At 40.5% G+C, this 12,809-nt stretch overlaps 1 protein-coding gene across 1 annotated transcript in view; it reads left to right on the forward strand.

Moving 5' to 3' along the window:
* Dhx29 (DExH-box helicase 29) overlaps nucleotides 1–12,809 on the forward strand; it is a 44,124-nt gene that overhangs the window by 24,498 nt on the left and 6,817 nt on the right. Inside the window, exons 13-21 of the mRNA XM_048443029.3 lie at nucleotides 2,761–2,937; nucleotides 3,505–3,645; nucleotides 4,812–4,956; nucleotides 5,075–5,192; nucleotides 6,268–6,352; nucleotides 8,393–8,481; nucleotides 9,867–9,995; nucleotides 10,073–10,148; nucleotides 10,945–11,169. Of these exons, the coding sequence (XP_048298986.3) occupies nucleotides 2,761–2,937; nucleotides 3,505–3,645; nucleotides 4,812–4,956; nucleotides 5,075–5,192; nucleotides 6,268–6,352; nucleotides 8,393–8,481; nucleotides 9,867–9,995; nucleotides 10,073–10,148; nucleotides 10,945–11,169 (1,185 nt within the window). The remainder of the gene's footprint in view (nucleotides 1–2,760; nucleotides 2,938–3,504; nucleotides 3,646–4,811; nucleotides 4,957–5,074; nucleotides 5,193–6,267; nucleotides 6,353–8,392; nucleotides 8,482–9,866; nucleotides 9,996–10,072; nucleotides 10,149–10,944; nucleotides 11,170–12,809) is intronic.

The raw sequence follows: 12,809 nt of genomic DNA on the forward strand, positions 1-12,809 counted from the left end.
TTCTTTGCCAGTTTGACATGACTGACTGAGTCAAGCTTCAGTTTAACACCATCAGCCCCTTGATGTAAAGAGGGCTGTAAAAGAATCTGGGGGGCAGGGGCTGGAGCTATGGCTCGGCAGTTAAGAGCTATTGCTGCACTTGCAGAGGATCTGTGTTTGATTCCCAGCACCTCCATGGCCTCTGTGGGCAACTATGCCCACGTGGACATACTCCAACACAGATGCATACTTAAAATTAAAAGTAAAATCTGGAACTGGAGAGATGCCTCTGAGGTTAGGAACACTTGCTGCTCCTCCAGAGGACTCAGGTTCGGTGCTTAGTACCCACAGGCATGGCACATCTGAAACCCTGTTCTGGCCACTGCAGGCACCAGGCACACATTTGGTGCACATCGATATATGTTCAAACAAAACCCTCATAAAATAAAAATAAATCTTTAAAAAGTAAAAAAAAAATCTTTTAAAAAAATTTTTAAGTCCCAATGAGATTCAGCAGCACTTAAGAATACAAGAGACTTGGGGACAGTTTGTTACTTTACTCAGAACTCTTTCTGAAGACAGTACCTCCTCTGGCTGTGTTATTAGGAATTGTGTGCTGTGCTGTGTTTACAGTTGGAGTGACATCTAAGTAGTGTTCATTGCTGGCTGTGCTCATAGCTCCATTTTCTGACCACCAGCTTGACGCTATACATTTTTATTAGCTCTAGTGTATGTTGTCTTTTTTGTTTCTTGACAATTTTCGTTGCAATTCATTTTCATCTTTCTGATGAAAGTTTTCAAATCACTGTAGTCCACTGGATCTCTTTTCCTGACCTTCAGACATAAATCTCCAAGTGCCTTCTAGACACTTTCCAGTCTTGGGAACTTCGGGTTCAGCATTTCTAGAACTCGGAACGTTCTTGCCCCACTCCTCTCTCCTGACCAGTGAGGGAGCCATGCCATTGCTAGTCAGCCACCAAAGGAGAATCACTCAGCACTTTCCGCTCATGTCCTATTAAATTCAGCCACCAAGTTAGGAATAACTACAGCAGCATCTCATGCATTAAACTAGCCGCTCTCATTCTCTGCCCTGTAGCCAGAGTCCAGAGTAGCTTCTTTCTGTGACCCAGAATCTATAGAGGCTGGCCTTGAGCTCACGGTGTTCTTGCCTCAGCTTCCAGGGTCCTAATATTAAGGATGTGTGCCATCATGAACAACAAGCTCCAGGTACCTGTGTCTCTTGTTTTATGAATTATAGATAATACTTATATCACATGGTTCTGCTTTAAGATGATTTAGTCACCAGACAGAGATTCCTTCATGGTACTTTGTAAGGTTTCCATGGCTATCACTTGGTTACCTCTCTAGCTTTATTTCTTGTGTATTTCTCATCGCAGGGCCCAAGTCTAGTATTTTAGTTCCTAAACTGTATTGTAAGTCCTTTTTCTCTCTTTCTCTCTCTTTTTTTTAAGAATGTGTACAGATGTTTTAGATGTATACATGTCTGTTTACCATGTACATGCCTGTTGCCTGCAGAGGCCAGAAGAGGGCATCAGATCCCCTGGAACTAGAGTTCCATATGTGTGCTCAAGTGCCAGAGTAGTCAGCACTCTTGACCACTGAGCTACCGGTCATTCCCCTTGGTTGTTTACTTGGGGTACTAAGAATTGAACTCAGGGCTTTATACATCCTTTGTGACTTGATACACAGGTCTGTCCCTTTACCTACCTTCATTCTCTTCCCTTTCCCATTCTGTTTTTCTCCTTTTGTGCCAGCACCCAAACTCATCCATTGGGGGTTTTAGTATCACTGGCAAGTTCTCTTACGGTGTATACAGCACCTTCTGTCTTGGTTGGTTTTTCTCTCTTAGCATTTTCCACAACACAAGGTATTTACTATTTGTTAGGCTTTGTTCTGCAGGCCTTCCATTGTCTCATTTGCTTATTATACAATTCCATAAATTTTTTATTATTTTTATGAATGAATAAGTAGAACCAGAGATATTTATGTAACTTTCCCAAAATCAAACTGTAAGGTTATACCAAAAGATGAACCCAAGGAATTGATCCCCAGGCATGAATGCTTAAGCATTATTGTCTGCCTTCCAAGCAGATTGTGAAAATTACTTATTGTCTTAATGTACTTTCTTATTATATGCTTCTGTAATCTTTACACATTAGATCAGAACTATGTAAGGGTACAGAAAGAGCACAGACATACATGTAGCAAATACTTGTATTTGGACAGCATACATCATCTGTGCCCTGTAGCAAGATTGCAGAGTCCTCCTTACATCACCTCCGCTTTGCAGTAAATTTAGAGTCACTTACATGTGTATGTGAGGCAGGCAGGAAAATTCTTTTTTTAGACGGTAATAGATACCTGGTCAGATTCCGACCGCTCAACTCAGTTTTCTCCTTAGTAGTAAACCGCCTGTCTTCTCTAATGGCAGACGGGCTTTTCCCTGTTTAGCAGAGCGTTAGGGGTCAGGCTGACTTCTCCATGAACCTGGGAAGCAACCTGATGTTGTCAGCCACATATGGTGTGATTTCCAATACATCTCCCAGTGCACAGTCCTACTGTTGCTGTTATTATATGCTGACCCTTCCATTGACTCCAGTCTTACAGAATAAACTGAGTTTTAATTCTGAAGCTCAGCCTTATTTGAAACATACCTTAATCAGCCCACAAATCCTCCTATTATATTCAGATATTAACTTTTGGTAGATTATTTATTCCCAGGCACTAGATGTGACTGATTTTATGTTGCCTTTCCTTTAGGTCCATGAGAGAAGTGTCCAGTCAGATTTCCTGCTCGTTATCTTGAAGGAAGTTTTGCAGAAACGTTCTGACCTCCACTTGATTCTGATGAGCGCCACTGTGGACAGTGACAAGTTCTCCACCTACTTCACACACTGTCCCATTCTCAGGATTTCAGGAAGAAGTTACCCCGTTGAGGTGAGTCTTCTTTATCGTGTGTGTGTGTGTGTGTGTGTGTAAGCAGAAACCATTCATATACCAGTTTCTGAAAACATTGGCCCTTTTTTTTTTTTCTGAGCCTGGACATAGTTCCTAGACTCTAAAAGTCAGGGGAGGACTTGGGGAGGGCTTTGACAGTCAGGTGGCCGGTGCTTGCCTGAGGGTGGGAAGGAAGGGAAAGCATGCTCTAGTGTCCTGATAGCAGACCTCAGGAACTGAAACTTAGTTCCACGTCAAGTCATGTTTATACTGAAGGTGACACCTGCCAGTAAGGTGCTCTGTTCTCAGCCATCTTTGGGTCTGGGGTTGTCTGTCTGTCCGTTCTTCTGACCGTTTTCTTTTGAAACCAAGGTGTGAGTATCCGTGATCTTTTAGCAGCAGACTTCCTGTGTCTGTTATGTTCTTCAATACCAATTATGCTAATGAAAGCTTTCCCTCCTATCCTAACTTAAATTAGTGACATTTGAAAGATAAGGCTGTCTGTGTTCTCGTTAAGGCGTTCGCTGAAGTGACTTTCGGTCACGTCTGTGTATGCCTTCTCTGCAGGTTTTCCATCTTGAAGATATAATAGAAGAAACGGGCTTTGTACTGGAGAAAGACTCCGAATATTGTCAGAAATTTCTGGAGGAGGAGGAAGAAATCACCATCAATGTTACAAGTAAAGCTGGGGGAATAAAGAAGTACCAGGTAAACAGAAAATGCTCAGAGTACAACCTGCTATGTGAGTGTCCAGGCATGTGGCCAGCACTGTGAACTGGAGAAACAGTCGTGAAGATGAGTGAATTTTAAAAGCTATCTCTTTAATCTTGTTTCAGACTTTAGTCCTTAATTTGTGATATTTTATTGTCTCTTATACTATTTGAGGCCATTAGATATATGTAGAATAGAGATTACATAAATGTGAAGCAGCATTGAGAACGGCTTCATAGCAGTGATTTATGACTGAAGAGGATGTCTCTAGTGATATTTTTCTACTGTGACTCGGGAGATAGTGCTATCCTAAATCTAGATCTTTGCTCTTGGTTTTCTTAGCAGCCTGTCTTCGCAGGAGCCAACATTAGGTCTATAATAAAGCTCTTCAAGGCAAACAGTCGCTGCTAGGGAGTCAGAGGCAGTTAGGTGACTGGAGAAGCCCTGTGACCCCCTCTTTAGCAGTGGTACCAGAGCCGGTCTCAACACCACATCTGTGCAACTTGGTTTGTATCAAGTGCCTGAGTCCAAACTGTTGCAAACACAAAATTAGTCTGTGTTTAAATTAAACAGATACGCCAAGAAAGCATAATCTAAGCTCTTTCTCTAAAACCCCAAAGATAAAAATTAAAACCTAGAGAAAGGCTTAGAAAGATATTTCAGACGGGACAATGAGAACTGGGTAGCCAAGGTAGAATGTGGAAAGAACGAGAAGGTGTGAACTGCCTTTAGTTAGGTTGTTACAGGGCCTGTGGGCCTGAGTGCTTTTTCACTGCGCTGAAAGTGCACACATGAGTGTGGTATGGCTCTTCAGTTATTTCCTCATGAGCATGGAGAAGTAGACAGTCTTGCTGTTCATCACTAAAGGCTAAGAGAATGATCAAATTTCATGATGCTTTCTACAGTTCCTACTCCTAAGTGGTGCGTGGTGATGCAGACATGCAGCCCCAGCTGCTTGGAGTGCATCGGTAAACAGCACCCTTTTTCCTTGTTTCTGTTATAAAAATAGAGTTTGATTTTGGTTTTTGTGGTTTGTGCTGTTGTTTATTTGCAGCTATGAGAATTGAACCCAGGATAAGCAAATGCTCTCCCACTGAGCTAAATCCACAGCCCCAAAATACATAATTTTGTTTTCATCTTTCTTTGGTTGGGTTTTCTTTTAGGAATACATCCCAGTTCAAACTGGAGCAAGTACTGAATTAAATCCATTTTACCTAAAGTATAGTAGCCGTACCCAGCATGCTATTCTCTACATGAACCCTCATAAAATCAACCTGGATCTGATTTTGGAACTTCTTGTGTATTTAGGTATCTTTCTATTTGTTTTAATAAAACATAAAAAACTTCTGCCAACTACATTTTTTAATATTTTATATGTTTGTTTCCTGTCTTACATTGAATTTTTTTATCTTTTTTAAAATTTCAGACAAAAGTCCTCAATTCAGAAATATTGAAGGAGCAGCATTGATCTTTTTACCCGGTCTTGCACATATTCAACAGTTGTATGATCTCTTATCAAATGACAGAAGATTTTATTCTGAGCGGTAACTACAAATCTTTATTATATTCTTTGTAATTTTAAGCCAGAAGATCTGATACATTAAAACTCTTAATCAGAAATTTCAGACCTTTCAACTTCAGTTAAAATTGTGCTTGGTAGGGCTAACTTGTGACTCAGTGGTTAAGAGCACTGACTACTCTTCCAAAGGACCCAGGTTCAGTTCCCAGCACCCACTTGACAGGTAACAGCCATCTGTAACTCTATTTCCAAGGGTCTGATGCCCTTTTCTGACCTCCACAGATACTTTATACACATCTTGCCCAGAGATACATGCATGTAAAACACCCAAACACTTTGTTTTGTTTTCTTTTCTGAGATAGGATTTCAGTGTGTAGCTCTGGCTGTCCTAGAACTCACTCTGTAGACCTAGCTGGCCTTGAATTCAAAGAGATCACCTGCCTCTGCCCCCAAGTGCTAGGATTAAAGGCATGCACCACCACCACCCAACTGACATTTTTTTTTAATCTCTACAATTGTCCATGGAGATTTTGTGTTTGTTTGTTTTTATCTAGTGAAAATTTGTAGGTACTATATCTGCATTTTTTTTTAATTTTAATCTGAGCCAAAAATTCTGTGGTTAATTATAGATAGTATTATAGATAATAACTCCTGACCCACTGAGTTTTCCAAAAGCCAACAAAGTTTTGCATATTAGCAACCATATCTATTAAAATAGCTATTTATTTGTTATTATAGTTTATTACTCTTATTGTGGTTACCATATTAGTATCACATCTCTAAAAATCATTTAAGCCACATATTTCACATACAAGCTTTCTCATCCTTAATCCAACAATACGAAATTCAGAATCTAGAACACTTTTGGTCTCTGGCCTTTCAGAAGAGGGCTGCTTACCCTGTTATTTGTTCATATTAATTTTTCCCCTCTGGCAGGTATATTGTGGGGTCTTATTCTACTGTTCTGTGAAAGTCTGTTTATTTACATTTTTTCATATTAAAATATTGAAAGTTGCTTTCTATATGCAAATAAATTTTGTTATTCTTTGCAGTGTCTTCTAAAGAGAAACTCTTGTTAAGAACTATGATTTTAATTTCAGATATGAAGTTATTGCTCTGCATTCTGTTCTTTCAACTCAAGATCAAGCAGCAGCCTTCAGACTTCCCCCTCCAGGAGTCAGGAAGGTAAATGCAGGACACGCGTATGTGTGGTCTGTGGATACTTCAGAAAGTGAGTTAGTGCTGAACACGTGAGTGACTTCAAGTCTTCTGCAGCTCAGCATAGTCAAAGTGAACGTAATACTAAACATCATGCATCTGGGGCTGGAGAGTGGCTCAGTGGTTCAGAGAATATGGGCACAGCTTGGTCCTGAGCACCGCACTGGCAGCTCACACTTGCCTGTAACTCCTGCTCCAGGTGATCCTTCATAACCTCCTTCCTTCTTATTCATGTTTACTTACATCGTATGCACACAGACATACACTTAGAAAAGAAATATCTTTTAAAAACTTTTAAATTCAGACATCTGATTACTGTGGGCTAATAAAGAAGCAATACTTTTGAGGAAAGTGGCAGCTGGAAAATGTGATATGTATATTGCTTTTTAAAAGGGAAAAAAGACTACTTTTTCCTAAGAAAGCATTATTAACAGGACATGATGGCACATGCCTTTAATCCCATCACTCAGAGGCGGAGGCAGATGGATCTCTGAGTGTGAGACTAGGCTGGTCTACAGAGTGAGTTCCAGGACAGCCAGAACTATGTAGAGAGACCCTGTCTCCAAAAAAGGAAGAAAGAAAGAAATTGCATCATGAAGGAGATTGGATGTCAAGAGCAATTTAAGTCCTGGGAGGATTCCTGTTCTCTAGACTATTGGTTCCTTCAGCCTCAATTAGTCATTCATTCCTTTCATTAATATGCTAATAGTCGAATCCAAAAAGGTGCTCATTCCGTGTAACTGCTATATCCCAGCCTCAGCTTTTAATTCCTGGTTGTAGTTCACAGACCTTAGTTTATGGAAATATTTGGTGCCCTCTGATCAGAGTTCTGAGTGAAGAGATTCTTGACAAAGAATCTCTCAGATTTGAATCTTCCCTCAGAAGAAATTACTAAAAACAGTGTAGTTACGTTGTGAGACAGTGTGGAAAGCGGGGAGCTGTCAGAACAAGCCTGACCGATGCACCAGACCTGGGTCCTCAGCCCTAAACAGACCACCATTCAACTTCACCTTTTCTTGACTGGTGGTTTTCTAACTGTCTTCTGAGAACTCCAGAGGTCCTGAGACTGCTCTGAACTTTAACATCTGCTTCTCTGTAAGAAAGATTTTGTTTGAAGAGTTCACCTTAACAAAATAAATCTTAGCACTGCCGAAGTAGAATAACCACATAGGTTCCACAGACCTCATTAATCTGGGAGCAGTCAGTCAGTACTGGAAAACACAGGTAAAATGGAGCAATGTGCCTTGGACTTGACCTAGACTGTCCCTGAGGTTTTGCCTCCAAGGATTCAGCAAGAACATCAAGAGTGCACAAGATTGTACTGTTCGGCCATCACTGCTTAAGAGTTTTAAAGCTAGACCTAAAATACCTGTTTCTATACCTCCTTATTTACAGCTGAGGTTTGGAAGTCCAGGGGTAAAGGGACTTGCCGAAGCTGGGGACCACTCTTCTCAGTCATATTTCTTTTCCTAATAATTGATTGTATAGGGTTGAATTGAACTGTCTCAATTCTCTGACCCCATTCCCAAATCTACTGTCAGATTTAAGATGACTGACTGGGATTAGGGGAGTGGTGTTTTGTTGTAATGGCGATCTGTACCATGTGCTGGAGAGATGGCTGAGCAGGTAGAGCACTTCCTGCTGGTGCAGAGGACAGGGTCACTTCCCAGGAGCCACACTCCAGCTCCAGAGGGGGACACTGTGGGCCTGCTCAGGCACTGGCACTCATGAGTATGTGAACATACATACACATAAGAAAAAATGAAATTAAATATTCCTTAATCTAAAAATTTCATTAAAATGAACTGATGAAACTGTATAGTAAATTAAAAGTATGGAACAAAACAGTCTAAATTTTTGTGACCAGAATTGAAAGTGGCTTCTTTTGGGCCCCCCTCCACTGCTCCCTTAAAACTCACCTTTAAAACCTCATCAGCTCTGTCTGAAGAACATCAGGGTATGGTGTCCAGAGCTGTCGAGTTATTATAGCTTCTTGTCTCTTTGCAGATTGTCTTAGCAACAAATATCGCGGAGACGGGAATCACCATTCCTGATGTTGTGTTTGTCATTGATACTGGAAGAACGAAAGAAAATAAGTAAGTTTTAATTCGCACAGTGAAAATTCTTAAATGTTCATTTTTTTTTTTTTGGAGAATTACAGAATTGTTTCAGGGAAATTCAGGTCCTAAAGATCATAATTCTGCCCAAAGCAAAAAGCTTTGGTAAATGTGTGGGTAAAATTAAAATATCAGGGAATAATTTTATCAGGGAATAATTTTTTTTATTTCATACTTTGGATTTTACCAAAAATAATACCACCACTTAAAAGTGCTACCTGGGCAGAATTTAGCAACATAAATTTTTATAGTTTTTTGCTTATCCCATAAAGTGTTGAACACAACATTATTTGAAGAAGGATGCTTAAAAGAAATCCCACATAGCTCAGAGTTGGGTATAATAGAGGGTTATTTATTTAGGGGTGGACTCATAGATCACAATCCTCTGTTGGAATGTGGATCAGCAATTGAATCCCAAGCCAGAGAGAGCAGACTGCACGCTTTACATCAGCATATATAGTATATGAGGCACCGCCCAAGTGAGCAGGTAACTTAAAGGCTACTGGCAGTACGAATTCCTACAGCAATTATTTATGGGGTTGTGATAGAAGCATGAACTTTGGAGAACTGGACGTAGATCTCTGATCTGAGCCAAACAGTACTCATAATCATCAGGTCCTTGTGTACTATTGAAGAAAATGACAGTTTCGCAATAGCAAATGCTGCATACCACAGCCAGAACATAATTGATGCCTTAATGGAAATGCCCACAAAATGGTACTACTCTCTGAGGAGTGTGTGCCCTATAAACAATGGAGACTACTGTTAGCTAAGTAGTCTATCCACTATCTCCAATATCAGAAAACTACAGCAGTATAGGAAAAAAAAAACAGCCGTGTAATAGAAAATCAATTCTAAAACAAATGATGTATCATTAGAGGAATTGTTCTCTCGGGATTGGTGCTTTAAACTGTGATGCTGGCAGTCTGCACCGCCTTGATGTGTGATTAGTAGGTATTAACTACAATGGTAAAGGTATGTGAGGAAAGATGAGTTAAACAAACCATTTTCTTTTGTAGCAAAGATTTCCATTTGGCAATATGGATAGCACTTTGATAAAAAAAAAATATTTAATCAGGAAATATGACTTAAGAAGTGTTGTTGACCATGCACGGTGGTGTTCATCTTTAATCCCAGCTCTCAGGAGGAAGAAGCTGGTGTATTTGATGAGTTCACAGCCAGCCTAGTCTGTGTAATGAGTTCCAGGACAGCCAGAACTACATAAAGAGACCCTGTGTCAAGCTGCTCATCCCCTAAAAAAGAAATGTTTGTTCACAATAGTAATGAGTTTGTTGACGTTTCCGGCTTTTCCTGGTTTTTCTGAAAGTCCGCAATCCACATACTGTCTCCTCGTGTGTCTTTAGGTACCATGAAAGCAGTCAGATGAGTTCCTTGGTGGAGACCTTTGTCAGTAAAGCTAGTGCCCTGCAACGACAAGGGAGAGCGGGGCGGGTCCGAGATGGTTTCTGTTTTCGGCTGTACACGAGAGAAAGGTAGGCACAGTGCTGGACATTCACAGCTCACTGATTGGCAAAGGTGCTATTACTCATGATGTATCACTTTTTTTCAGATTTGAAGGTTTTCTGGACTATTCTGTACCTGAAATCTTGCGTGTGCCTCTGGAGGAACTATGCCTTCACATTATGGTAATCCCAAAGCACTGCACATGAGGTTTTTGTTCCTCTTGTTTCTTAGGAAAATCTGATGACTTATGTGTTTTTAACAATTATTTGCTTTACATGTTCAAGTATTATATGTTTAGTATCTGCACTATAGAGTTTATATGGCAGTGGGTCACAACCCCACTTGTGGTCGAACGACCCTTTCACAGGGGTCACCTGAGACCTTCAGAAAACACAGATATTTACATTACAATTCTTAACAATAGCAAAATCACAGTTATGAAGTAGCAATGGAAATAATTTATGGTTGGGGGTCACCACATGAGGAACTGTATTAAAGGGCCACAGTATTAGGAAGGCTGAGAACCACTGCCATAGGTATAAGTAATTTAACCAGCCTCGTAATTGAGAGCAGTGATCTCATGGGGCCATGTTGTCTGCCAAGGGACTTCTGGTATTGTTTCAGACGTTTTTGACTATCCTGACTGAGCAGGGACTATATGCTGGGATGTATTGTGTAGAGACAAGGGATGTGCCCAGAACAAAGATTCACCTAACCCAAAATATCAGACCTGCTGAGACTGAGGGACCACCTGCCAACTCCCTAGACTGAAAGTTACTCTTGATTCTTAGATTTTTAACAATAAAAATCAGTGCTGAAGAAACTAAAATTTATAGCCTGGGAGACTCTGCCCTTGGGCTCACCTCCTAGAATGGCCTTACCCATTACCCTCTTTGCTCAAGTTTTCATAAATTCGGACTTTGGTTCCATTGTTATCTCCTGGTGGTATTGACTCCTCCTGGTCTCTTTCATGTGCAGAAATGTGACCTTGGCTCTCCTGAAGACTTTCTCTCCAAAGCTTTAGATCCTCCTCAGCTTCAAGTGATCAGCAATGCAATGAATGTACTCCGGAAAATTGGAGCCTGTGAACTAAATGAGCCCAAATTGACTCCACTGGGCCAGCACCTTGCAGCTTTGCCTGTCAACGTCAAAATTGGCAAGATGCTCATTTTTGGAGCCATATTTGGCTGTCTAGAACCGGTGGTAAGTAAAATACTGCCACAACCTCACTTCACATGCCATTTGGTGGGGAAATTATTAAGCGTTGGAAACAAGTTTAAATGTTGATTTCTTTTTTGTTTGTTTTTCAAGACAGGGTTTTTCTATGTAAGCTTGGCTGTTCTGGAACTCACTTCATAGACCAGGCTGGCCCCAAACTTAGAAATACAAGTGTCTCTACCTCCTAAGTTCTGAGATTAAAGGCCACCACTGCCCAGCTTAAACTTTGGTTTCTTTCTTTCTTTCTTTCTTTTCTTTTATGTGCATTGGTGTTTTGTCTGTGTGATGGTGTCAGATCCCCTGGAACTGTAGTTACAGACAGTTGTGTGTGACCTGCCATGTGGTTGCTGGGAATTGAACAAGGGTCCTCTGGAAGAACAGCCAGTGCTCTTAACTGCTGAGCCATTTCTCCAGCCTCCCTAATTTCTTAACAAAACATAATGAGTGTGCTATAATTAAAACCTAGATGGCTTGAATATCTGATGAAAATTTTTAAATATATTTAACTTTTTCTAATAATAATCTTAAAAATATATTTCTCCATTTACTTACATATAGAAAAATGCTATAGCTGGGTGTAGTGGAGCACACCTTTAATCCTAGCACTTGGGAGGCAGAGGTAGGCAGATCTGTATGAGTTCGCAGCCAGCCTGGTCTACATAGTGAGACTATCTCTTGAAAAAAAACAAAAAGAAAGAAAAGAAAACACTGTTGTATGAGTTTGGCTGGCCTTGGTTGTTGCCGTCACACAGCCCCCACCTGAAACATTTATTTAATTGAATATGTAATAATTTATAGAAAGTTATTGACACCATAGACTTTAATAGAATGGAAAACTTTCTTTATCTGAATTATTTCTAAGCCAAAAATTCTCAAGAGTCTATTTTCTCAATTGATTTCAAAAATGAGCTCTGTCCATCTGTCTAATTCTCTGGGTCTGTGATCTTACGGTGCTTTCTTACGGTAGTGACTTTGAGCACAGATCGAGGCTGTTCCAACAGAGAAAACAGGGCTCCTTACCCTTGGCCTCCTTTCCCCTAGTGTTAGAAGTAAATGTGGGGCTAGGGTGTACCTCAGAGACATAGAGCTTACTGAACATTCATGTGGCGGTGGGTTCGGTCCCCAGGGCAGTAATAACAAAGCAGGATCTCAGGGTTCTGGGGAGGGAGTTGGGTGGTGTCAGGAACTTGCTAAATTCAAAAAGCACCATTTGCTATTATAGTTTGTCTGAGAACTTGCAACAAATGGATGGTTGTATAGTCCCCCTTACACATTTTTTAAAATAATGTGAGGACTGACCCCAGGGCCTCCATGCTTTCTAGGTAAGCACTGGGCCATAACAGCAGCCAAAATTTGCTGTTGGTCATGGTGTTCATTTATAACCAACAGTTGTTTATTTCCCACTTTAGGGCATCTGAGAAATCCAGCATGTAGGCACCACACACTCAGCATTTGGTGAAGGTTCTCCTCATCTATGAAAGACATTGTAGCCCATGAAAACTAGAAGTCTAAGTACTAAGCTATAGTTCTGAGATTGTCTATAACTAACTAGGAGACTATAATCACTTGGACACATTTTCAGTTTTTCCGTCTGATTCTGGTACTGTACTTCCTGAAATCACAGA

The sequence above is a fragment of the Myodes glareolus genome, chromosome 15 (genome assembly GCF_982192425.1).
Source record: "Myodes glareolus chromosome 15, mMyoGla1.1, whole genome shotgun sequence".
NCBI classification, from domain to species: domain Eukaryota; kingdom Metazoa; phylum Chordata; class Mammalia; order Rodentia; family Cricetidae; genus Myodes; species Myodes glareolus.